This window comes from Panthera onca, chromosome A2, assembly GCF_046562875.1.
Source record: "Panthera onca isolate mPanOnc1 chromosome A2, mPanOnc1 haplotype 2, whole genome shotgun sequence".
NCBI lineage: Eukaryota > Metazoa > Chordata > Mammalia > Carnivora > Felidae > Panthera > Panthera onca.
In genome coordinates, this window is record NC_138340.1 from 61,331,681 (window position 1) to 61,356,449 (window position 24,769).

At 61.0% G+C, this 24,769-nt stretch overlaps 2 protein-coding genes across 6 annotated transcripts; one reads left to right on the top strand and one right to left on the bottom strand.

The window, feature by feature from the left end:
* The first annotated feature begins 4,204 nt into the window (after positions 1–4,204).
* AEBP1 (AE binding protein 1) lies at positions 4,205–14,001 on the top strand. Of its 2 annotated transcripts, XM_060631991.3 has the most exons (21): positions 4,206–4,673; positions 6,279–6,623; positions 7,132–7,191; positions 7,318–7,389; positions 7,553–7,687; positions 7,776–7,853; positions 8,478–8,555; positions 8,808–8,891; positions 9,002–9,055; positions 9,708–9,817; positions 9,897–10,036; positions 10,267–10,351; positions 10,449–10,593; positions 10,697–10,782; positions 11,064–11,187; positions 11,430–11,626; positions 11,748–11,927; positions 12,097–12,448; positions 12,532–12,671; positions 12,806–12,905; positions 13,129–14,001. In XM_060631991.3, exons 1-21 carry the CDS (start codon positions 4,421–4,423, stop codon positions 13,773–13,775), a joined length of 3,465 nt encoding a protein of 1,154 aa, XP_060487974.3. In that variant the 5' UTR covers positions 4,206–4,420; the 3' UTR covers positions 13,776–14,001. The 2 variants fall into 2 exon arrangements, with proteins under 2 accessions (XP_060487973.3, XP_060487974.3); XM_060631990.3 differs by lacking the exon at positions 8,808–8,891 and having other exon boundaries at positions 4,205–4,673.
* A 71-nt stretch (positions 14,002–14,072) lies between these two features.
* On the bottom strand, positions 14,073–21,819 carry POLD2 (DNA polymerase delta 2, accessory subunit). Of its 4 annotated transcripts, none has more exons than XM_060632005.3 (11): positions 21,671–21,819; positions 19,917–20,189; positions 17,208–17,329; positions 16,908–17,031; positions 16,513–16,627; positions 16,157–16,355; positions 15,871–15,951; positions 15,551–15,708; positions 15,204–15,331; positions 14,676–14,777; positions 14,073–14,315 (listed from the first exon to the last, which is right to left on the bottom strand). In XM_060632005.3, the coding sequence occupies exons 2-11, from the start codon at positions 20,134–20,136 to the stop codon at positions 14,155–14,157; spliced, it is 1,410 nt and encodes a 469-aa protein (XP_060487988.1). In that variant the 5' UTR covers positions 20,137–20,189; positions 21,671–21,819; the 3' UTR covers positions 14,073–14,154. The 4 variants fall into 4 exon arrangements, with proteins under 4 accessions (XP_060487988.1, XP_060487986.1, XP_060487987.1 ...); XM_060632003.2 differs by lacking the exon at positions 21,671–21,819 and adding an exon at positions 21,254–21,322; XM_060632004.3 differs by lacking the exon at positions 21,671–21,819 and adding an exon at positions 21,016–21,247.
* Positions 21,820–24,769: the final 2,950 nt, after the last annotated feature.

The window sequence follows — 24,769 nt, forward strand, 5'->3', positions numbered from 1 at the left end:
GGCCACACTGAGGCTGAGTGCTCCATAAGGGCCTGTTTAGGGAACCAGTGAGCCACAGTCAGGGACCCATGCCACAGAGGCCTGGGGACCCAAAAGTGAGGGTGCTGGCACCAGGGGGGTGGCAGCTGTGGTCTGGAGACTGGGGGTTGGAGGGCAATGAGATGGTGCACTTTCCAGCCGCAGCAAAATGGGGGAGGCAGTCCCCTGCTGGGGTGGCTGCCTGGCCTGAGGTTGTCTTTTGGCCCAGAGGTTGGCTCTTCCCCAGAAGGGCCAGTAGAGGGCCTCCTTCCTGTCCCCCCAGGTCCCCTGACCCCCACACCATGCCCCCCCATTACCTAGATGTGCAAAATTAGTGCTTATGTGGATGACCCACATTTGGAAAGAAGGAACCCTGAGGTATGTGTGGGGGGGGACCGAGCCAAGGTCACCCGGGGCACCCCAGGATGGGACTGACCCTCATGCTTCTCAAGGCCCAGGCCAGCCCTGCCTCAAGGCCCTAGCTGTCCGAGCTGCAAACACAGATGCTAACCCTGCTACTTGGGGACCGTACCCAATGGGACTCCCTTCCTGTTGGGGGAAGGGGCCCTGGTGGTCCTGGAGCCACCCTCCTCGTGCAGACTAGTCAACCCAAGTGTTCAAGGTCACAGGCCTAAGACTGACTCCTAGGAAATCTCCTCTCCCTCCTGTCCCAGGCCAATCCCTTCGGACCCAGATCAAAGCTTCCATTTCCCTCCCCACCCCTGTGGGGCTGACCTCACCAGATGGGAAAGAGGGTTCCATTCTTTCTTTCCTGTTCTTCTCCACCTCCTCGCCTCCTCCAATGTGGGAGCTTGTGGCTCACACTGCACGCTGCTGGGGGGACAGGGCACTACTGAATGGGGCAAAGTGGCCGTGGCATCCCCCACAGGGGACAGCTCTGCCCACACGTCTCCCCCCCCTCCACTGCAGCCTGCAGGGTGTCTGCCCCACCCACCCACTCCTTCCAGGTGGGCCTCACTGCTGCCCTGAGGGCCCCTGTTCCTGACCCTGGCTGGGGCACCCCTCGGGCTGTCTCTCCAGAGAACCTACCCTGGCTGGCAGCCCTTGAGGCATGGTTCTCAGTAGCCTTCAGCAGTACACTTCGGCTCCCAGGGCCACACAGGACGACCCCAGCCTGGCCATGCCCAGCCTCACCCTCACGTGGCTGCAGGGGAGCTCCATGGACACCCCCCCCTCCAGCCCACAGGATCCCTAAGAGCTCTCCTTTCTCTCTCCGGAGGCAGCGAGGGTAGGCCCCCTCCAGGGAGATGTCACCCTCTTCCCTGTCGAGCCCAGTCCTGCTGTGGCCCCTTGGGCAGACCCTCCCTGGGAGTGAGGGGGAAGGCCAGGGCCTCTCGTAGGAAGCTGGACATGGAGGTTCAGAAGCCAGGGTGCCCAGCAGACCCCCAGACTAGCTCACGAGAGCCCCCGGACACAGATATGAATGCCCTGCCCAGGAGCAGGGGCGCTGGACCCTGGAAGGGTGAGTGGCAGCCACTGCAGGCCTTGTGCTGCCTCCCTGCCCTCCAGGTGGAACCTGGGCCCGGGTTTAGGGACTTCCTGGGTGTGAGTCTTAGAGTTAAGTGGGGTCCCAGCCCTGCCCACTGAGCAGGGTTGGAGGGTACTGGCCTGGCATGGGAGGCACTCACCCCCTCCTCTCCACCTGGCCAGACACTTGGGGGCCGAGGGCCCCCAACTCCCTGCCCCACCCTGCCCAGCTCCCCACGAGGCTTTTTGCTCATGTTCCTGTTGGTGACTCACTGTGGCTGAGGAAAAGCTTCTCTCTATTCCTTTCTCATTTTTTTCATGGTTTCTATTTTCCCTGGCAGAGGATGTTGGGCCCAAATCTGATCCATGTGTGAGCCAGCTGAACTCAGGAACATTCCCAGGGAAGTGACGTTCCTCAGACCACCCGCCCCCCCCAATCCCGGCCTGATCCTCCCTGCTGGACACACTCAACTGGGGGCCAACAGAGCAAATTCCAAGACAAAGTTTCAAGAATGATGATTCAGAGGCTCACAGAGGACATTTGCGGGTAAGAGCTTGCTTGCTTCATCCCTTCTGCCACCAGGACCAGCCTGGGGACACGTGACACGGCAAGTCTGTGCAGGGACAGGAGGCACAGGGGGCCAGGCTGGGGGCTCAGGTGGGCGGGCTTGCTCTCTGAAGGGACATGGCAGGAGCTGGGAGCTGGCGTGTCGTCGGTGCTGATGTGGTGCCAGGTGCGGCACGGGCACAGTCCTGCTCTCTCTGCACCTTGGGGCTGCGGAGTTGTGAGGTCACTTGGTGCCATCAGATGGCCGGGAGGGCAGAGCTGGGACCCCACCTGAGCGACCAGTTCTTGACATGGTCCCACTGCCCTTTTAAGCATGAACGATGATGAGCCGGTGAGAAGTGAAGGAAGGGCCTTGAGCAGGAGACACGCAGCCCCTCCCTGAGTCCTGCCTGGTCCCCAGGCTGAGCCAGAAGCCCCTGCAGTGTCCCTCAGGCTGGCCACAGCTGCGTGCCGACCCAGGGCTTCCTGACGGGCTCGTCCTCTTTCCCTTTGGTCCAAGCTCTGCACTCTGCCCGTCGACCACCTGGTGGGGGGGGGGGGGGTGGGCGCTGGGTTTTCCCAACGACCTCACCAGGTCAAACCCTCACAGACCACCGTGGCTCAGGGCTCTGCTGCTAGGCTTGACCGTGGAGTCCAGGCGTGCATCTTCGGGCTTCCGCATGTCTTCTGCCCTGGGAGCTCTGGCCACAGGTGCGATGCCCGTTTGGCGCCAGCCAACATCTGCCCTTCTAGAAGCCTATGGAAACACCAGGCCTGCCATGTGATGATTTCCTGTGCCTGCACCCATGACAGACACGATCTACTGTGGGATTCTCTGAACTTTGCTGGCAACCATGCAGATGGCCTGGGCTGGTCCTGACATTCTCTGCCCAGTATATGTGCCCCCAGGTCCATGCGGTGGCTGGAGCCACTGGATAGAGTTTAAAAAGCAGTTCTGGTAGGAGGAGCGAGGGAACGGCTGTTTGTCCTCGCTGGGATCTGAGCTGCTGGGGAAGCAGTGTGTGTCCAGAGGTGAGGCAGTGCTCACTGCAAGAAACAGTAAAAGTGGTTGGTGGGGGGGGGACCCAACCAGGGCCATTAGTGCCCCCCCATCAGTGCCGAGGGACTGTTCCCACGGCATATCCCAGCACACAGCTTGGTTGGGTTGGATTGGGTTGAAGGCACACGTCCTCTCCCCCAGCTGGCTCTTCAGGGGTGGAATCTGGTTCACTTTGCCTTCGTGGCCCCCACATCTTCCACATGGAGCTGGGTTCACAGGCACTGCCCCTAAAATCATCCCTCAATCTGATCTGGCTTAACCTGCAGCTGCACCATTTTCAGGAGAGGCCAGATAAGTGGACTGCTGGGACCTAAGTGATCCCCAGGCCACCAGGAGGTAGGCGTGGGCAAGAAACCCTTGACCTTGTACGGAAATCACTGTGGGACTGCTGAGCCCCATTCCTGGGAATTATACACACACTTTAATAAAATGGAAAGGACTGCCCCCTCTCAAACTTGCCCTCCTGGGCCAGGAGCTGGGGGAGGGGCGTTGCCTGGAGACCCCCTACTCCAGCAAAGCAGTTGGAGGGCACCCAGGGCACTTCTGCACCTGCCTCCCACCAGAGTGAGGCCCCGAAGCGCCATCCCTCCCCGCGAACCAGCACAGGGCCCATGCACCGGGGAAGTTAGCCGTCTGAAAGAAAGCTGTGACAGTTGGCAGAGCTGCGGGCCAAGCCTCCAGAGAGAGGGAAGGGTGGGCTCGCCCTGAGATTGGGGCGGGGGACGGGGGAGGGGACGATCTCGGAGGCCAGACGCCGCGGCTGGGCTCTGCCGTCAGGGCTCCGGACCCCTCCGGGCAGGCAGGCCGGGTGCCGGTTTCTCGCCTCCAGGTCCCAGCCGGTTCTGGCGAGGGCGGGGGTGAGGGGCGGGCATCGGACCCCTCGGACCTGCGCCCTCGGGACCTCCCTCCACCGCCCCCCACCCCCACCCCAGGCCCTCCTTCCTAGGCGCAGGCCTCAGGCCCCTGACGGAGGCGGCCCCAGTTACCGCTTCGGAAAGTGCCAGGCGCGCGGCGCCGGGACAGCTCGCCGCCAACCCCCCCCTCCCCCCCCCCCCCCCCGCCCTCCTCCGCAGCCCCTCAGTCCACGCCCGGCTCCTCCTCCTCCTCCTCCTCCTTCCCCAGGGGTGGGGGGAGCCGGCTCCGGAAGCCCCGGCGCCCCCGCCCCGGCCGCCACTGGAGCTTTGGAGAGGCGGTCCGCGCGGGAGCGCGCCACGCGGGGCCGGAGCTCCCAGCCGCCGGCAGTTCCTTGGAGGCCCCCGACCACCCCGGAGTCCCCCGCGCCCCCGGCCCCCACGCGAGCCCCGGCCATGGCGGCCGTGCGCGGGGCGCCCCTGCTCGGCTGCCTCCTGGCGCTGCTGGCGCTGTGCCCCGGGGGGCGCCCGCAGACGGTGCTGACCGACGACGAGATCGAGGAGTTCCTCGAGGGCTTCCTGTCGGAGCTGGAGGCCGAGACCCGGGAGGACGACATGGAGGCCCCACCGCCCCCGGAGCCCACCCCGCGCGTCCGCAAAGCCCAGTCGGGGGGCAAGCCGGGGGAGCCCCGGGGGGCGGCCAAAGAGGGTAAGACCCCCGGGGGCGCGCCTGGGGGAGGCCCACAGAGTGATGGGGGGCCTTGGGGCGCCCTGCACCTCAGGTGAGAATGGCAGGGCTTTGGCAGCTGTCCAGCCTGCCCGGCGTGAGCAAGGGCTCTGGAAGGCAGGAGAGAGCCCAGATGTCTGGCGGGACCCGGTGCCAGGCAGAGGTCAGTGCTGGCTTGTGGCCCTTTGCTCATGGAGGCACCTCCCGCAGCTCTGCTGCCCAGTGGTTTGGGTCGTCAGGGTCTCACACCGCCAGCCCCCAGAGGGGCGAGGATTGAGCCCCCTGGGGACATTGCTGCCCCCTCCCCAGACCTGTCCTGTGAACTGCCCTAATGCCCTAGGCAGGCCTGTTTGTGGCACACCCTGGCCATGCCCGCGCCTCCACCAGAGTCCCAGCCTCAGACTTTCCTTGGGAGGCCTCCCCTTCCGGGAACACAGAGGCAGGTGAGGGGCTGTGAAGACCCCTCCCCACAAGGCAGCCGGGAGCAGCGGGCAGAGTGGTTTCCGTGGCCGTGTGACTTAGACGAGGTGGTGTATTACCGGGGCGGCCAGCCCAGGGGCCTCTTACATAATCCACTGTCAATAAATCTCAGCTGTTTATGGTGGCTTTCTTGGGGGGGCAAGGGTCCTGTTGATCTCCCTCTCCCAGAAGACTCGAGGGTACCGTCCATCATTCCCGAGGTCAGCTGCCCCTCCCCTGGGTCTCCTTCTAGATCTTTCCTGGCTCCTTCCCCTCCCCTTGGGGGGCGGGTCCTAGGACATGGCCTCCCCCCACCTCTACTTCACATTCCAGACTCGCTGTCCTGGCCTCTGGGATGCCACTGTGGCGGCCCCGTTTCTCCTGACTCTGTGCATTTTGTAAATGTTTCTGTGTTTAGGCCTTGTGGCCACTGTCCCCCATTAAGTCCTGCACAGCATTTACTGGGGGGCTGGGGGATTCCCACAGACAGCCCCCTGCCCTGCTCCCACTTCCTCCACAGACTCTGAGATGGGTGAGCAGCTACAGTGCCTGCCAGTCCGTCCGTCCTCTGTGTGGCCCCAGGACCCCCTACCTACCCCAGACCCCTTACTTCTTGAAGGGACATGAGTGGCCCTTTTCTCTGAAGCTTTTCTTGCCCCTGCAGGGAGCTTCAGGGAGGCTCCAGACCCATGTCTTCCAGTGCATGTGACAGCTGGCGGGGATAAGACCTCCTCCCCCTTTAGGCCGGGCCACCCCCCAGGCCTGGGTGGCTGAGTCATGTCTCTGCCCCTTCCGTGCCCGGCACAGTGTAACGCTCCCTGGCCAGCTGACTGGACATGTGGGGGAGAAGAGGATGATGAGGGTCCTCTGTTGAGTTTGGCAGGTGGGAGGGTGAGGGCCTGTGTCCTGGGCCAAGATACGGTGTTGGCAGCAGAGACTTGCAGACGTTAGGCATGGGTTCCAATCCCAGCTCCTCCATGAGGCCAAGTGACTTAATCTCTCAGTTTCCCAGTCCAAGAACCAGGACCAAAGGAGGCCATGTGCGTAGGTTGTGGGCACCTTGGGGCAGCCATATGGGGCATAGAGTGAGGACTCCGTTGATTTGACCTCAATCTGCATTTACGACAGCACCTCTGGAAAAGGCCAAAGACAAAGGGAAGAAAGGGAAAAAAGCCAAAGGCCCCAAGTCGGCCAAGCAGCCCCTGGAGGGGCCCCTCAGGCCACCCAAGAAGCCCAAGGAGAAGCCACCCAAGGCCACCAAGAAGCCCAAGGAGAAGCCACCCAAGGCCACCAAGAAGCCCAAGGAGAAGCCACCCAAGGCCACCAAAAAGCCCAAGGAGAAGCCACCCAAGGCCACCAAGAAGCCCTTGGCCGGGAAGAGGCCCCCCACCCCGATCCCCTCAGAAGAAACCCCATGGTGGCCATTGCCCCTGCCTCCCAGCTCCAGCCCTGAGATGCTGCCCCAGGAGGGAGGTGTGTGCGGGCCCCTCCTGGGGTTGTGGGGCTTTGACCTCCCAGGCTACTGGAAGTGGGGGGGTTCCCTGGGCTCGGCTTCCTGCAGATCCCAAGGGCCGCTTGGACAGGGTGGGCTCTGGAGCCTCGTCATTGTCATGAACGTAGCAATTGGGTGGGAGCCCCCTCGGTGCAGCGGTCACCCCTCACCCCGGCCCAGTAGGGGGTGCTTGGCAGCCTCATGGCCGGGCTTTGCCATCTACTGTCCTGGTATATGTCCCCTGAGCCCCACCGGAGCCATCCTCCTGCATGTTGTTAGACCAGACAGCAGGGCCTGGGCTTCCTGGAAAGCCCTCCAGCTCTCTGACTGTGGGGGCGCCATCAGGGTGGCCAAATCCAGAGCGGCCCAGGCCTCCTGGGAGCCATGTCAGGCGTCGGGCACTGTCGGCAGGACCCAGGTCTGGCTCCATGCACAGCGAGGGCTCAGGGCAGGCTTCCCATCCACCTGCCTCTGGGGTTTCTGTTGCAGAAGGGGCCCTCCCAAGTCCTTGGCCAGGTCCGGGAGAAACGGATTTGGATCGCCAGTCTGGTGAGTGGGAGATACTCACTTGGCTCTGGGGAACCAATTGCCTTGGCTGGCTGGGTTTCCAGGATGGGCCCGGGCAGGGGCATCTGTGAGTGTCTTCAACAAGGCACCCATGAGCATTTCCCACAGAGCTGGAGGAGGAGACCGAGCCGCCCACATTGGACTACAATGACCAGATAGAGAGGGAGGACTATGAGGATTGTGAGTAGGCCCCCCTCTGCCCCCATCTGGACTGTGACCCCTGGCCTGGGGACCCACCACCGGTGGTCGGTTCACCTGGGGCCCTGCCCTCCCGGCCCCACTGCTGTCTGGGGCGGTGGGGGGGGAGGAGTTGGACTGGCTCAGAGCCCACCCTCCCCCTCAGTTGAGTACATCCGGCGCCAGAAGCAGCCCCGGCCACCCCCAAGCAGGAGGAGGCCCGAGCGGCTCTGGCCTGAGCGCCCTGAGGAGAAGGCTGAGCCAGCTGGGCCGGGGCTCGAGGCCCCCACGGAGAGGATCGGTAGGATGGGGGCAGCTGGGGGGGAGGGAAGGGTGCCAGGCACAGAGGGAGAGGGCTCCGGACCCACCCCTGCCTCCCACCTCCACAGAGCCTCCTCTGAAGCCTCTGCCGCCCCCGCTGCCTCCTGACTATGGGGATGGTTACGTGATCCCCCACTATGACGACAGTGAGTGCCCTGCCTGCCACACCCCTGGTTCCAGTAGCTCAGTGGGAGATGCATCCCCAATGCCCTGCCACCCCTCCCCTCCATGCCCACTTGGGCTCGCAGCCCAGTCTGCTCTCCTCCCTTGGGCTGGTGCCTCCAGGCCCCCCGGGGTTTCCCTCTCTGTCCTGTGCTCCTATCCTGTGGGCTGAGGCCAGCACCTTTCTCTCCCTCCTGCATCCCCTTCTATGGGGGCCTGAGTCTGTCCCCACCCTTGACCTGCCCCCAGGGTCCCCAACAATCTCTTGGCCCCAGCTCAGCTCTCACTCAAGTCTGCCCCCTCCTGGCCACAGGTGTCAGGTGTTACTTGAGGCCCGTCCTGCGTGTGTCCCACCCCCTGCCCAGCCTGGCCTGCCTTTCCCCAGGCCAGGCCCTTCCAGGCCAGGCTGGTGACTTCCCAGGGTCTTGCCCATTCTGTCTGTGACTAGCTGGCCTCCCCTCAGGAGCCCCTCCCTCCTTATCTCTGTCTAAAGGCCCACCCCGATCCCACTTCCTCACCTCGCCCTCCATCCTGTCCAGTCTCTGGCTCACAGTGGGGGCCCTGGGGCAGCATCTGGGCCACCTCAGCAAGGCTCTCCCTCCCCACAGTGGACTATTACTTCGGGCCTCCCAGACCCAGGAAACCCGACACTGAGCTGGACACAGATGAAGAGAAAGAGAAGCTGAGTGAGTGGAAACAAGCTGTTCCCACCGCCAGCCCAACGCCCAGTGCAGGCCTGCCCCCCACGCCTGCCCCCTGCCCCCGGTGCAGGCCTGCCCCCCACCCCAGCCCCCTGCCCCCGGTGCAGGCCTGCCCCCCACCCCAGCTCCCTGCCCCCAGTGCAGGTCTGACCCCAGCCCCCTGCCCTCACCCCCACATCCATGCCCCCTGAAGCCCGGGGCTAAGATGACAGGCTTCTTCCACCTTCCACCATTCAGAGAAACCCAAAAAGGAGGGAGGTGGCCCCAAGGAGGAGGAGACAGATGACAAATGGGCCATGGAGAAGGGCAAGGACCACAAAGGTGTGTGCCCGGGGGGCTGGACCCATACAGCTGGGATCCCTGTGGGAGAGCAAGTGGATTCCTGAGGCTCCAGGATCCTCTGCCCCACTTCCTCCCTTTGTTGCCTCCAGGACCCCGGAAGGGTGAGGAGCTGGAGGAAGAGTGGGCTCCAACAGAAAGAGTCAGTGAGTGAGGGGCCCGGAGGCTGCAGATGGATGTGGGGGGCTGGGGAATGAGTGGGGGTTGGGGGTTGGGGGCTGGGGTGTGGAGGGGGCTGCAGATGGGTGTGTGAACTGGAGGGTATGTGGGGTGGCTGGGGCTGTGTGAGGGTGCTGAGAGGTGGGTATGGGGGCTGGGGTCCCCACAGCGGCAGCAGGGTAAAGGAGGTGGGGGCAAAAGACCCAAAGCCACATGTGGGTCGCAAACCTGGATTTCCTGATGGTGCTTCAGGTCTCCAGAACTCTTTCTTGCTCTTAAATTCTTGGGGCCCAGAAGGGAGGGAGAGGTGCTGGAGTGTCTCTGCCCTGGGATGAAGCCTAGGGGACAGAACTCACACCACAAGGTCCTGATATGGATGATGCCTGTGAGTGGCTGAGCTCTGGGGTGGCTGTTGCCTGTGGTTTCATGTGAGCCCATGGCCCTTTGGAGCTGGCATCATCTGCCCACACTCCAGATGAGGAAGCCGAGTCCCAGCAGGGGAAGCACATGTTGAGGTGGAGCCGCCCTGACTGGCGTCTCCTGATGTAAGGGGGGTGGGCTCTGGGCTCCTTGTTCTGGGTTTGGTGGAGGGAGTGACCAAGCCAGTGGGCCACCATTCTTCGGGTGCTATGTCCCCAGAGTGTCCCCCCATCGGGATGGAGTCCCACCGCATTGAGGACAACCAGATCCGGGCCTCCTCCATGCTGCGCCACGGCCTGGGGGCCCAGCGCGGCCGGCTCAACATTCAGGTGGGTGTTGGGATGGGCCCATCTTGCGGCTGGGCGCAGGGCTCTTGCAACCGCTCATTCTCCCCACTGCCCCCAACAGGCCGGTGCCACCGAGGACGATTACTATGACGGGGCGTGGTGTGCTGAGGATGACGCTCAGACCCAGTGGATCGAGGTGGACACCAGAAGGACCACCAAGTTCACAGGTGTCATCACCCAGGGCCGTGACTCCAGCATCCAGTACGTGAGGGGTGGATGGGACATTCCAGGGGCCATTTAGGGGCCCTGTCCCCAATCACCCCTCCGTGGCACGTAGTGGGCAGGGGAGCCACTCCCAGGGCCAGCTCAAGCACCATACAGTCCTGCTAGCTCTTAAGTTCTCAGGTCCGGAAGAAGGGGCTTCGGCTCCTGAGTGCCCGGGACCTGGGGCAGGGAAGGCAGCCTTGCTCTGACCGCCATCTGCTCCCCAGTGACGACTTTGTGACGTCCTTCTTCGTGGGCTTCAGCAACGACAGCCAGACGTGGACGATGTACACCAACGGCTATGAAGAAATGGTGCGCACCCAAGCTGTCAGCTCTGCGCCCACCATCTGGGCTGAGGGTGGGCTCTTGGCAGGGGTGGGGGGCTACTCTGAGGTCAGCCTCTCCCCAGACCTTCCATGGGAACGTGGACAAGGACACACCTGTGCTGAGCGAGCTCCCAGAGCCAGTGGTGGCCCGCTTCATCCGCGTCTACCCACTCACCTGGAATGGCAGCCTGTGCATGCGCCTGGAGGTGCTGGGGTGTCCTATGTCCCGTGAGTGCAGGGGGCCGGCAGGGCTCAGAGGGGCGGCTGGGGCCACCTGGGGGCTGGCTGGCACAGCTCAGGACCCTGCCTGTCCCCCCCACCTCCCCCACAGCTGTCCACAGCTACTATACACAGAATGAGGTCGTGACCACTGACAACCTGGACTTCCGGCACCACAGCTACAAGGACATGCGGCAGGTGGGGTGCTTGTTCCCTGGCTCAGAGCTTGTGTCCAGTGCTCCCATCCCGGACACGCCCCCCTGAGAGGGCCGCCAGCCGGTGCTCAGCTGGGGGCCCCTCCCTCCGGCACTAGGACCAGAGAGGGGCTGGGGTTGCCTTCAGGGGCCACTCCTACCACAGAGGCTTTCCCCACCGTGCAGACCAGGATGGTGGAGAGGCCTGGCCCTCCCACAGCCTGGACCGCTTCCACGGGAGGTGGGTGGGGGGCTTCGTAACTCCGTGTTCTCTCCCGAGCCCAGCTGATGAAGGTGGTGAACGAGGAGTGCCCCACTATCACCCGCACATACAGCTTGGGGAAGAGCTCACGCGGGCTCAAGATCTATGCCATGGAGATCTCGGACAACCCTGGGGATCACGAGCTGGGTGAGGGCCCTGTGGACCCCTGGAGGCCTGGCCCTCCCTGGCAGGGATTCGAGGCGAGGCTCTGTTACTGCAGCTGGGCCTCTGCCTGTCTTTGGAGCCTCTCTGGGGTCCCAGTGTGCCTTGCCAGGGCCAACAAGCATCATCTGCCCCCATCCTACTGGGAGTGAGCCAGTCTGGGTCCTTCCTCAGATTCCCCGGGGCGTCAGGAGGCCCGGTGGTTGCTGAGGCTCCTGCCCTTGCAGGGGAGCCCGAGTTCCGATACACGGCCGGGATCCATGGCAACGAGGTGCTGGGCCGCGAGCTGCTGCTGCTCCTCATGCAGTACCTCTGCCGCGAGTACCGAGACGGGAATCCCCGCGTGCGCAGTCTGGTGCAGGACACACGCATCCACCTGGTGCCCTCACTGAACCCTGATGGCTACGAGGTGGCAGCACAGATGGTAGGTGGGTGGGGCGGGGCGGTGGGGGCCAGAAGCTGTGTGGGCGGGTGGGGCAGCGGGGCGGGGCGGGGTGGGAGAGCTGGGCGGGGCCGGATGACACCACACCCACCGGTTCCTCCAGGGCTCTGAGTTTGGGAACTGGGCGATGGGGCTGTGGACTGAGGAGGGCTTTGACATCTACGAAGACTTCCCAGATCTCAACTCTGTGCTCTGGGGAGCAGAGGAGAGGAAATGGGTCCCCTACCGGGTCCCCAACAATAACCTGCCCATTCCTGAACGCTACCTCTCCCCAGACGCCACGGTAAGGCCTGGGGGAGCAGCCCGGACCCTGGGGTCCTGAGCTGTGGACTTGAGGCGTGGGCTGGTGGGTGACCGAGCCAGCACAAGCCTGGGGGGACAGAGGGGGCATGAGTACTGGCAGGGAGGGTAATAGAGGCTACAGCTCAGATGCACGCCCTGGCCACCCCCAGGTGTCCACAGAGGTCCGGGCCATCATTGCGTGGATGGAGAAGAACCCCTTCGTGCTGGGGGCGAACTTGAACGGCGGGGAGCGGCTTGTGTCCTACCCCTACGACATGGCCCGAACACCCACTCAAGAGCAGCTGCTGGCCGCGGCCATGGCAGCCGCCCGGGGAGAAGATGAGGATGAGGTGTCTGAGGCCCAGGAGACCCCAGACCACGCCATCTTCCGCTGGCTGGCCATCTCCTATGCCTCTGCCCACCTCACCATGACCGAGCCCTACCGGGGAGGCTGTCAAGCACAGGACTACACCAGTGGCATGGGCATCGTCAACGGGGCCAAGTGGAACCCCCGGTCTGGGAGTAAGTTAGCCTGGGAGGGGCAGAGGCGGGGGACGTGGCAGGGCGCGGGGCTGACTGCGGTTCCATGTCTGCCCCTGGCGCAGCTATCAATGACTTCAGCTACCTGCACACCAACTGCCTGGAGCTCTCCATCTACCTGGGCTGTGACAAGTTCCCTCACGAGAGTGAGCTGCCCCGGGAGTGGGAGAACAACAAAGAGGCCCTGCTCACCTTCATGGAGCAGGTGGGGGCGCGGCAGCATGTGGGCTGGGTGGGGGTCGCGGGGGAGCCCTGTCCAGAGGGGCAGGGACCGGACAGGGGAGCCGCTGGAATGTGTGGGGCCTTGGCATGCATGTCCACGCTTGCCTCTTCCTGCAGGTTCACCGTGGCATTAAGGGGGTTGTGACGGACGAGCAGGGCATCCCCATCGCCAATGCCACCATCTCCGTGAGTGGCATCAACCACGGTGTGAAGACAGGTACCTTGTCTGCATGCGGGTACGGGCAAGCAGATCCATGTGGTAGTGGCGAGGCAACGCCCGGCAGAGCCCTGATCCCCCGCGTCCCCACCGGAGGGTCTACCCTGGGCACAGGGAGGGCCAGGAGTTTGGGGGGGGGGGGGGGGGGGCATCTCAGAGAGGAGGGCTGGAGGCTGGGGGTACGGGAGAGTCCAGGGCAGCAGAACCCGTCCTCCCTGTGCAGCGGGCGGTGGCGATTACTGGCGCATCCTGAATCCGGGTGAGTACCGTGTGACGGCTCACGCGGAGGGCTACACCCCGAGCGCCAAGACCTGCAACGTGGACTATGATATTGGGGCCACCCAGTGCAACTTCATCCTGGCCCGCTCCAACTGGAAGCGCATCCGGGAGATCATGGCCATGAACGGGAACCGGCCCATCCCGCACATTGATCCGTCGCGCCCCATGACACCCCAGCAGCGGCGTCTGCAGCGCCGCCGCTTGCAGTACCGGCTGCGCATGCGCGAACAGATGCGGCTCCGGCGCCTCAACGCCACCGCGGGCCCCACCACACTCGCGGCGCCGACACCAGTCACCACGCTGCCCCCCACCCCCTCCCCCACCTTCAGCCCTTCACCTGCCCCCAGCTCCAGCCCGGGGCCCTGGCACTTTCCACCCGAGACCACCACAGCGGGTTGGGAGGAGTCGGAAACGGAGACGGAGACGGAGACCTACACGGAGGTGGTGACGGAGTTTGGGACAGAGCTGGGGCCCCAGGAGGAGGAGGAGATGGAAGTGGACGAGTTGGAGGAGGAGGAGGAGACAGTCATGGGTCCAGATTTCCCATTCACCACAGCCGAGACCTACACAGTGAACTTTGGGGACTTCTGAGCACAGGTCGGCCCACATTCAAGCCCTCGCCGCCACAGGAGCCCCAGCCATCGGCGTGGGCTTGGCCAGGAGGGGGCCCAGTCGGGCGTGAGATCTCAGAGCCCGGGTCTGGGAGGTGCTCCTGCCCGGCCTGCCAGCCTCAGACACAACAGGCACGGCGGGGCGGGGGGTGGGGCACACTTGTCAGCCACCTGCCCGACCACACCAATAAAGCAAGCTCACAGCACACGTGTTGCTGGGGAGGGGAGGAGGGGGGTATGTTGGCCAGGGGCCAGGTCTGCAGGAGCTCAACGCCAGCACAAGGTCAGGCTTTTATTACAAAGCACCCCCTGCTGTGGTGCCAACACTGTGGGGAAAGGGTGGCCGGGGTCTCTGTGAGTCAGGGGTCCAGACCCAGGCCCCCCAGGTCCTCCTCCTCAGCTCCGAAGCCTGAGAAGCTGATGGGCTGGCAGGCCAGGCTGCGCAGATTCACGAGACAGGCGGTCTGCGTGCTGCTGAAGTCAGGGACAGCCACCAGCAGCACCCTCTGGTCCTCTGGGCCTGCAGAGAAGCCACACAGGCGCCCCCTCAGGTTCTGGGTGGGCCTGGCCTCCAAGGGAAGTCACCAGAAGCAAATAGGAGTTCCCCATCAGCACCATGGGAGTGCTGGCCACAGAAGCTCCTTCTGGCCAAATGCAAGGGCCCAAGACAGCAGGACGGTCAGAGGCTAAAGCCATGCTGACCGGGGTGAGCGTGAACACCACTGCACACGTGTGGGCCGTTTCAGCCCCCACTCAGCCAGCGGGCCACCGGGCAGGCTGCCTAACCCCACGGGGCCTGGGGACTCCAGTGCGGCCTTTTCTGCGAGCCCTGCCCTCTCATGACAGCCCAGGCCTGAGGCCCCCAGAAGAAAGGACTTACCTCGGAAGATTTTAGAGCCAAAGCTGGGGGTGTTCCCACAAAAGTAGACATGAGGACACTCGGGAAAGATGAATGGGTCTGTCTTGTAGAAGGGGTAGCAACCTGGGGAAGGCCCACAGTGGTTGCGGCTTCTGGGCTCGGCACCACACACGGCCAGGGTGGGGTCCTCCTCACCAAGCACCACAGCCCACCCGCTCACACACACTCAGGCTATGCTGGTAGCAGCCCTGCCTGCTAGGGTCCAGACATTGCCACATGAGCCTGGGGACAGGTGAACGTGCCTGCCACCTTTGCCCTCCTGGGCGGCCCTGTGGCAGCGTGTGAGGCTCTGACCAGCCCAAACTCCTGATATGCTCCCAGTGGCCTTCAGCCCTGAGGGAAAGCTCCAGAGTACCTTCCGGAACGAGGGCCAAGCATCTGGACTTTTCCTTAGATAGGTCAAGGCAGGATTGCTGGGTACAAATGATGCCCACCCTCCAAGCACACAGGCCCCCCCATTGGGACCCTCTTGGCCCTTGACCCCATTACCTAGCGTGTCAGGGGCCGTGGGGCTGATGTGACGGATACGCAGCGTCCACTCCAGTATCTCCAGGTGGTCCTCCATGCTGCTGTACCGGAAAATGTCGCTCACATTCTGTCCCGATGTCCCTAGGAATCTGCAAGGCAAGGCTCAGCTGATCCTCACCCTGGGGGCCAGCAGCTGTACCCCCACAGGGCCCAGAGCTCCCCCTGCATTCTCATGGCTGCTGTCCCAGGCCAACTTTGACAAAGACACTAGGTCCCGGCCCACTGCAGCCCTGGACCCAACCCTCCCCTCCCAGTGCCACCGAGGCAAGAGGCCAGTGCTCAGCCGGGGTGTGGCCGCAAGTGGCTACCTGACTCCATCAATGGTGGCCTGGTAGGGGTTGGTGACCAGCTGGAGGGTGGAGTAGGCAGTGGCCAGCGGGAACATGCAGGGGTGCAGGGGCTGCTGGGGGAGTGTGTAGTTGGTTGGGTCAAATTCTCCCGGCATCACATCCACGGGTACCGAGGCCTGAAGGCATAGGGAGGGTCAGGGGAGCTTTGTAAGGCCCGGCGCCCTCCATATGTGGCCCCTCCAGATCTCACCCACCCCTCCCCCGGCCCGCCTTCCGGTGCCCAGCTGCAGCCTCAGAGACCCCAATGTCATCACCCAGCTGGCCCCCAGCTCACTCACACTCAGTTGCAGGAGGATCTCATCCAGCATCTTGACGGCCTCCACGCTGGCTGCCTGGGTTTTCTTGGTTAAGTACTTGGCCTGGGGATACGAGTCAATAGGCTGTGAGGCCCCTGCTGCCGGGTGTGGTTAGGGTCTGCACCACGGGCTCCCATGGCCTCAGAGTGGGGCCTGAGCAGAGGTCCTGGCATCACCGCAGGGCATGTCCCACCAGACATGTGAGGCCCTGGACCCCAACTCTCCCGGGGGAAGGAGGAGCTTGAATGCAGGCAGGCAGGCACTGTACCTTGTTGATGGAGTCTCTGCTCTGGGTGTTGTGGCTCAGGAGGTTCCCAGCCAGGATGACCCGGGACACGTGCGCGGCACTGCACTGCTCCCCCTCGTCCCCCAGCTGCCCGGTCACCACATCCACCAGCAGCTGGGTGCCCAGCAGGCTCTCGCCCCCACCTCCACCCAGGCCCAGGCCAGACACCAGCAGCACAAACCTGCGGGAGAAGTTGGGGTCCTCGTGGGTGCCCAGATGGCAGGTGTCCCCACTCTGCACCCACCCTGGCCGCCATCACTGGTGAGCGGGGGACATGCAGCCCGGCACCTGTGATTTCCCGGGACCACCAGCCGGGCCCCTGTGCACCTGCTCCTCACCTGTCTGTGTCAAGGCAGGGTGCGGGCTCCTGAGGAGCAAGCTCTGCAAAGCAGTGGTCCTCCACCAGAAACTTCCCAGTGTCTCTCACGGAGCCGAGCACGGCCAGGACCGTCCCTGCAGAGCAGTGCTGTCAGCCTCCAGGAGGGAAGCCCAAGAACCGCTTCCTTCCAGTCACTCACAATGCAAAACTGGCCAGTTCTCCTGTGCCGCGCTGGCAAATGATCACCTAGGACTTGGGACCGAGTGTGCTTCCCAGGGTCACAGCCTCTGGGTGGAGGCAGGAACACTGGCGCCCCCCTCAGGCCTCACCCACTGTCTGACCCTGAACCCAGCACTCCAGGGAGGCAGGAACGCGCCAGCACCTGTGTGCACAGGCCACCCCTCCCGCCCCTACCTGTGACCAGCTTGCACACATCAATGGTGCCTTCCAGTTTGATGCGCTGCAGTTCATCTTCCAAGACCAGCTCGTCGTCCGGATGGATGTATTTGCTCCGTGGGGGCTGGGGGAGCAGGCTGTGCTGGAATTCGGAGACGGGAGGTAGTTTTGGGGCTGGAGGCCACCAAGGCTCCTGCGCCCCACAAGTGAGATGGCATGGAGACCCTGACCCCCGATTCCCTGGGACCATGGCAGGAGGTCCCACGGGCGCCCATAGGACGTGTCCCAGGGGAGGCATGCATCAGCCAGCTGGCTCACCTCTTCGCTGATCTCCCGCAGGATGGATGGCTGGAGCGGCATGGCCTTGAACAGGGTCCCCACCACACAGCACTTCTCCCCGGGCTGTAGCTCACACAGCTTCTTTATTTGGACTCCAGCACCTGAGTGTGACGGGCATGAGCTCAGACCACGCAGCCCTCCCAGCCCACCCTGGGGCACTGCAACAGGCCTCACGGAGCCGTGCAGCCCACGGGCCTGGGCTCTGGAGAAGAAAGAGACCTTCGGGGGCAAGGACCCCCAAAACTAGTAGACTCGGTCCCGGGACAGAAGGATCCGGGATATGGTTAGGTCCCTGGATCCCGTGTCCTTATAAGAAAGGCAGACATGCCAAGGAGGCACCATGAAGACGGAGGCAGAGACTGGGAGGCCCAGGCAGCCACGAAGGACTGGAAGAGGCAAGGAAGGGTCCTCCCTAAGAGCCTCTGGAGGGCGTGACCCTGCCAACACCTGATGTCACACTCCTGGCCTCCAGAACTGAGATCACATTTCTGTTGTCCTAAGCTGCTCAGTTTGTGGCTTTGTCATCTGCTGCAGCAAAATGCAATAGGGAACCAACAGTCTTACATCATTTATACCTAACTGTGACACTGGCTCTGAGGAGGAAGCATGCCAACTCTCTGCGCAGCCCTGCCCTAAAAACATCAGAGAGGCACAGTCGGCCAGACTCGCGGGCAGGAGAGAGGGAATGCAAGTCCCAGGAGGCCTGTGGGTTTGTCAGGAGAGACCCTGAGCCTGGGGAAGTGGTGTCCGGACCAGATGGGGTCCTGTGTATGCTGGACCAACCTCTTCCTGAGCCCCTTCTGCCCTGGAGTAACCAAGAACATTCCACAGATCTACATCCCAGGGAGTGGAGGTGGGTAGTTCAAAACAAGAGGAGAGCACCAGCACCAGACAGAAATGGCATGGAAACGTACCCCCAAAGCCTGTCTGAGGGGCCCTCGCTCAGCCCTGGGGGGGGCCGTGCCGAGCAGCGAGTGGAACTTCTCCACGCTGACAACACGCCGGAGTAGATGTTACTGCCCCAACACACAGCTGAGGAAACGGAGGCACAGGGAGATTGAGTGACACGTCCAAGGGTACACAGCTGGGGTCCAACGTGCGCAGCTGAGCACCTGGCAGAGCCACACAGCCCTGTGTCGAGGGCAGGACAGCTGTCCAGCTGGACAGCATGTGGGCATTGGGCCAGGCACCAGCACCAAGAGTGAACACCAAGGCCTGTCCTCACCCTCCGCAAGCTTCCAAACCAGCGGGAGCCAAGGCAAAGGGAACAAGAAAGCCCTGAGGGCTGCTGTGGCCTCTCAAAGCACAGGACAGTAAGCTGAGGTCACGAGGAAAGATGGGGAAAGAGCGTGCCAGGCAGAGGCGATGCCAACACTGAGAAGGGGTTCAGCGTGGTCAGGAAACTCAAGAGAGACAGACAAGTCCCGGGACAGGCTGAAGTCTGGTCGGAAAGCCTGGCGACACGCGGAATCCACGCGCAGGGACGCATTCTGGGAGAAGCCAGCTTCAACCCCAGCCAAGGCCCCATTCACCATGGCCGCTGTCTGAACTACTGACCCATCTGTGGGCAGAGTAGGACAGCTGTTTTCTGTCACTGGGCAGCTTTGTTAGCAGGAATGGTGACTGCAAGACAGGTGTGGTACCAGAATGATAGCAGTGACACAGAAACCGAGGAGAATGGAGGAAGCTGCAAGGGAAGCGAGGAAAAGGCCACTGGGAGCCAGAGGAAGGAGCCCCTCATCATGTGAAGAGAGGAAAGGTGACAGCACTCGTGCCTGCAACAGAGACAACAGAAAACATCCTTGGCAGGTGTGATGGTCTAGTTCTCGTGCCTATAATGAAACCAGAGGCGATGCCGTCGGCTCAGTGGGGTGGGACGGGACAGGTGCCTCTGTCCCCCACAGCCTTCCTGCTGCTTCCAGTGTGCAGCCAGAGCTGGGACCACCGAGTCCAGTGCTGGGGGCAAGGAAAATGAGTAAGACACAGTCCCACCTATGAACATTCCAGTTTAAAAACGTAACAGAGGAGTTGAAAACTATATGGAAAGCCACTCTTATAAACAGAAGAATGGAGTGAGGCAGCAAAAGTCAAAGGTGGGGGTCCTGCAGGAGAGAACACAGAAGAAGTGGGGAAAAAAGAAAAGATGTGCCTTGCCCAGGCCCTTTGATTAGGAAAGACAGGAGAGCCCCAGGGCCAGGAGACTCATGCCCAACCAACACGGAAGGTGCAGAGGAGAAGCAGACAGACAGACATCAGCGAGCACACAGGAAGCCCCCTAGAGAGGCGGTGGGTGTCTTCACGGACACCCTGGCTCCCAGTGCCTGGTGGCTGGCCTGCCACACTGAGCCCCTTGCTAGCCACAGCATGGACACACAATCTGAGCTCAAGAAAAGGAAAAACGTACGCTTACACCAGTGAAATCATCACAGCTACACCAGAGCTCAGCCCCATCTCACCCAGCCTTGGAACTAAACCTCACTCTAAACCTAGCAATTCCTAAGCTAATCCTCATGACTACCTGAAGAAGAAACTGAGGCACAAAGAGGTTTACACTCCCAAGATAACTGAGAAGTGGGATAAACTGAAGAAGGTTCCAGCTCTACCAGGTCCCTCATAAGACATTTCTGAAAACTCCAGGGACCCTCTGGGCTGGTGGGGAGGAAGCACTTCCCCGAATTCATCACTTACCCCAGTGCTGTTTGGCCCGGCTCACCAGGAAGGGCCTCATTTGGATGAGGCGGGTGGCATAAATGTGGGCATACTGCCGGCTGAAGCTGCGCTCCCCCAGCCGGAAGGGCTGCGAGGAGTTGGTGTATGTGGACACAGGCACGCGGGCGAAGGTGGCATTGCTGGCTGACGGCGGGGAGAGCAGAGTATGGGCCCTCTGGGCAGCCTGCTCAGAGAACATGGCTGCGCTGGATGCGTCCAGACCTGGTGCTCACGCCAAGGAGGAGGCAGTCACTGTGAACACACAGACGTGTCCCTGCAACCCCTGCCCACTCCATGGCTTTCCTGGTGTGTCTCCATTGCACCCATGGGCACTAGGAGAGGAGGGGAGAGCTGCGGCTCTCCCCACACATGGTTCAGGATGGCACCTGGAAGTCAGCTGTGCTGGATACCAAAGTGTGCCTTGGAATCCTCATCCAGAAAGGAGAGCTCGGAAATGCTTCTCCCACCCAGAGCTCTCCAAACCTGCCCCAGGTATCCACTGCTGGCCTCGCACCTCCACCTAGACAACTAGCGGCGTCCCAATTCTACCTGCCATCCGCCCCCATCTTGCTCCCCCGCACCTGCCCCATCTCAGGGCATGAGGGCAGTCTCATTATCATATAAGTCTACCATAAAATAATAAGCCTATTTTAAACAAAACAAAATATTAATCGGTCATTCCTTTGCTCAAAAGGCCCTCCGTTTCAGTGACTAAAACCCCAAGTCTCTACTGACATCTGCCCCAGCTCTTCTCCCTCCACTGCCTACAGGTGCAGACTCGCTGGCTCCCCATACCCTGCTCTCCCTGTCTTTGCTAACGCTCACCCTCTCCAACCGCAACCGTCCCTTGGCACTTCTATTTCTCCCATTTTACTGTTTACTGAGCCCCGACCCCGCCTCCCGGCGGCCGCCCAAACCGAACGGAGCCCCGACCCCGCCTCCCGGCAGCAGCCCGGGCTGCACCGAGCCGCGCTCTGAACCACGAGCCCGGTGCAAACCGTCGGACAGTGCACATGGGACGGCCTTCGGTCCCTCCTTTTTCGTGCATGGTTTCAGGGCAGCCGCTAGGTGCCCGTACCCTGCTTGTACCGCACAGCTCTGGGCCGGGGCGGAATCGGACTGACTTCCGGCCCAAACGAGCTGAGCGGGGCCGCAGCCCTGGAAGGAGTCCTGGCCTGCGCTCTAACCTCAGCTTGTCGAATGCAGCAGGGACCCTGAGAGAAGCCGCCCAGCCTCCGCCACGCGCGGACTCGGAACCCCTGCCCCGCCGCCGCCGCCGCCGCCACGCGGGCCGGGGGACGCGCGACCTCACTCACCAAGCCGCGCGCTGCCGGCCACCTCCCGCCAATCCGCGCGCACCACCCCGCCCCTCTCCACGTGCTGCCTCCAGCCAATCACCAAGCTGCCCGCTCCATCTATCATCTCGGGGCCCGCCCACCTCCCTGGGCTCGCGCGCCCCGCCCCTGACGCCTCTACCAATCACCAACCCGCCCGTTCCGTCCATCACCGTGGGGCCCGCCAATCCGCGAGCGCCCCGCCTCTGGTCGCGCCCCGCGTTTCCCGGACTACGCGGGCCATGGGTGCTGCCAGACCCGAGCGTTCGCGTGTCTCGAGGCCTGTGCCTGAGGTCCGCGGGCGGAGAGCAGAGCTGGGGATTGCGGTCCGGAACAGAGGAGGAGCGCTTCGGGCTAGGGTTAGTGTTAGGGAAGCGGACAGGCCGTGGCCCAGCGTACACTGAACTCTCCTTCATCCTGCACCCGCCCTCGGCTGTCCCGGCGCCGCGCACGCTGCGGGGTGCTCTCCCCTACACGGCACCGAGGCCCGGAGCCAGGGCGCCCTGGCCGCGGAGCTCGCTCCCTCCTTCGCACGCGCAGCCACGGGGCCGGTCGCACGCACTGAGCGTCATTCCCTGCGCGCCGCTTCCGGTGCCGGTCCGGTCTCCAGGACAACGGGGGTCGTGAGGGCGGGTGACACCCCAGAGCTCCGGCTGCAGGAGGTCCCTCACGCTTGCTGCTGCATCGCATGCTGTCACAGCCCGGGGAAGGCGGCGGGGGCCCAGGGCCGGTGCCGTCGGTCGTGGGGGGTGGGGCGGGCTCCCGACGGTGGGGACGTGTTTGTGCAGCATCCGTGAAACGTTTAGAGAATTGTGCTCCTTGCTGCCCCGAGCTCGGGCGCAGACCTGCGGCCCACCGATGCCACGTAGCAGCTGGACCACGGCTGGCAATTGCTAAGTTCTTACTTTGCAACAGAAAGCGAACCCCGGTTTGTTCTCTCCACTTAGGGCTCTTTGGACGTGAAACCAAAGATGTTCTTAAATGTGTAGATACATAAAAGGGCTCAGGGAGCGGAAGGCTCGACAGAAGCTGCGCCTTTGGGAGTGGGCCCCTCAGAGCCTGATAGAGTGTCCCCGGAAAGCCGGGGCTGGGTGGTTGCGCCTGCGGTGCAGGGAAGGGGTCTTCTGTGATGTGCACTCGCGTGTTTTTATGTGCAGTTTTTTATTCTGGAAAAATACCGTTTCACCCGCTGTGAAGTGTCTAGTTCAGGGGCATTAAATATATTCACAGTGTTGTGCAGCCATCACCACCACCCATCTCTGGATCCGTTTCATTATCCCAAACTGAATCTCTGTCCCCTTAACACAGTAATCCCCCACTCCCTCCCCCCCCCATCTCCATTAATTCCAATTTGCTGTCTGTCTCTATGAATGAGCCTCTTCTAGGGTACCTCATACAAGTGGAATCATAAGTATTTGTCTCTTTGTATCTGGCTTATCATGTATTTAAGGGGTACATCTTTAAGATACCTCCATATTGTAACGTGTCAGAATTTCTTTCTTTTTTATGGGCCAATAATACTTTGTGGGTACAAACCACCTTTTGTGCATCCATTCAGTTCGTCAATTGACATTTGGCTCGTTTTCATCTTGTGACTACCATGAATAATGCTGCTTATCTACAAGTGCAATTACTGGATCAAATGGTAATTCCATGTTTAATTTTCTTTTTTTTTAAGAGAGAAACAAAGCATCAGTGAGGGAGGGGCAGAGAGAGAGGGAGACAAAGAATCTTAAAGCAGGTTTCAGGCTCCAAGCTGTCAGCACAGAGCCCGACACGGGGCCCAAACTCACAAGCTGTGAGATCATGACCTGAGCTGAAGTCGGTCGCTTAACCAACTGAACCACCCAGGCGCCCCTTCCATGTTTAGTTTTTTGAGGACCTCCCCCTACACACACACACAGTTTTCCACAGCTGTTGCACCACTGTGCATTCCCACCTACAGTACACAAGGTTTTTCAGTTTCTCCACATCCTGGCCAACACTTGTTCTTTTCTGGTTTTTTAACGCGAACTCCTTTTTTTTAAAATTTTTAAATGTTTATCTTTTTTTAGAGACAGAGACAGAGCACGAGCCTTTTTTAGAGGCAGAGAGAGAGGGAGACACAGAATTGGAAGCAGGCTCCAGGCTCTGAGCTGTCAGCACAGAGCCCAATGCGGGGCTTGAAGCCATGAACTGCGAATTCATGACCTGAGCTGAAGTTGGACGCCTAACCAGCTGAGCCACACAGATGCCCCTCTGGTTTTTTGATGGTAGCCATCCTAATCGGTGTGAGGTTGCGTCTCAGTGTAGTTTTTATTTACATTTCCCTAATGATTAGTGACACTGAGTGTATGCACTCTGTTATTTTTTTCATCACCTGTGCCTTTGGTGTCATAGCCAAGAAGTCATTGCCAAATCCAGTGTCATGAAGCTTTCCCCCTATGGTTTCTTCTAAGAGTTTTATAGTTGTAGCTCTTAGGCTTACGTATTTGATCTGTGTAGGATTAATTTTTATATATGATTTTAGGTAAGGGTTCAACTTCACTTTTTGCATGTACATATCCAGTTTCCCCAATGCCATGTGTTGAAAACACTGTCCTTTTCTCATTGAATGGCCTTGGCATCCTTGTCAGAAATCATTTGACCACGCATGCAAAGGTTTATTTCTGGGCTGTTTCACTGGTCTATCCGTCTGTCTTTATGCCAGTACCACACTGTTTTGATTATTGTAGCTTTGTTGTAGGCTTTGAAATCAGAGTGTGAGTCCTCCCACTGTGTTCTTTTTCAGGATTGTTTGGCTATTTGGGGTCCCTTGAGATTCCATATGGATCTCAGAAAGGGTTTTTCCATTTCTGCAAAAAATATCATTGGGGTTTTGATAGAGATTGCATTTAATCTGTAGATCACTTTGAGTAATACACCTTAACAATACGAAATCTTCTAATACATGAACATGGAATGTCTTTCCAGTTATGTCTTTAGTTTGTCTTGTTTTTCTTCAGCTAAGACAGCAGAAGAGATGATTTGTTGTACACATGTTACATTCAGCCACAAGTGGAAACAGAGTTAGTCCTGAAAGTCACAGGTCCAGGGCAAAGGACTAAAAGGGACTGTTTTGGTATGAGCAAGGCTTGTGCTGTGTCATTGCAATCAGATGATGATGGATGTTCTAGAGCCATTGAATCAATTTCTAGAAAGTAGGCATGCAGTCCAACAATTCGTACCAGCATCCCTGGCCTCTGGCTTTCCTTGTTTCTGCTCCTGCGGCTTCTGTGGGTGCACAAACTAGTGGTTTACTTGGACCTCTGCCTCATGTTTCTTTCTTTCTTTCTTTCTTTCTTTCTTTCTTTCTTTCTTTCTTTTTCTTTCTTTCTTTCTTTCTTTCTTTCTTTCTTTCTTTCTTAATGTTTATTTTTGAGATAGAGAGCAAATGGGGGAGGAGCAGAGGGAGACACAGAATCCCAAGCAGGCTCCATGCTGTCAGTGCAGAGCCCGATGTGGGGCTCTAACCCACAA

What these genes read in the sequence shown, in the direction of transcription:
- AEBP1 (XM_060631991.3), top strand. Translation starts at nt 4,421, where the DNA reads ATGGCGGCCGTGCGCGGGGCGCCCCTGCTCGGCTGCCTCCTGGCGCTG. An exon ending in GCGGCCGGCTCAACATTCAG is followed by an intron (nt 9,818 to 9,896) that starts GTGGGTGTTGGG and finishes TGCCCCCAACAG; the next exon opens with GCCGGTGCCACCGAGGACGA. An exon ending in GTGGAACCCCCGGTCTGGGA is followed by an intron (nt 12,449 to 12,531) that starts GTAAGTTAGCCT and finishes CCCCTGGCGCAG; the next exon opens with CTATCAATGACTTCAGCTAC.
- POLD2 (XM_060632005.3), bottom strand. Translation starts at nt 20,136, where the DNA reads ATGTTCTCTGAGCAGGCTGCCCAGAGGGCCCATACTCTGCTCTCCCCG. An exon ending in CCGGGCCAAACAGCACTGGG is followed by an intron (nt 17,330 to 19,916) that starts GTAAGTGATGAA and finishes CGTCACACTCAG; the next exon opens with GTGCTGGAGTCCAAATAAAG. An exon ending in GCCACCATTGATGGAGTCAG is followed by an intron (nt 15,332 to 15,550) that starts GTAGCCACTTGC and finishes CTTGCCTTGCAG; the next exon opens with ATTCCTAGGGACATCGGGAC.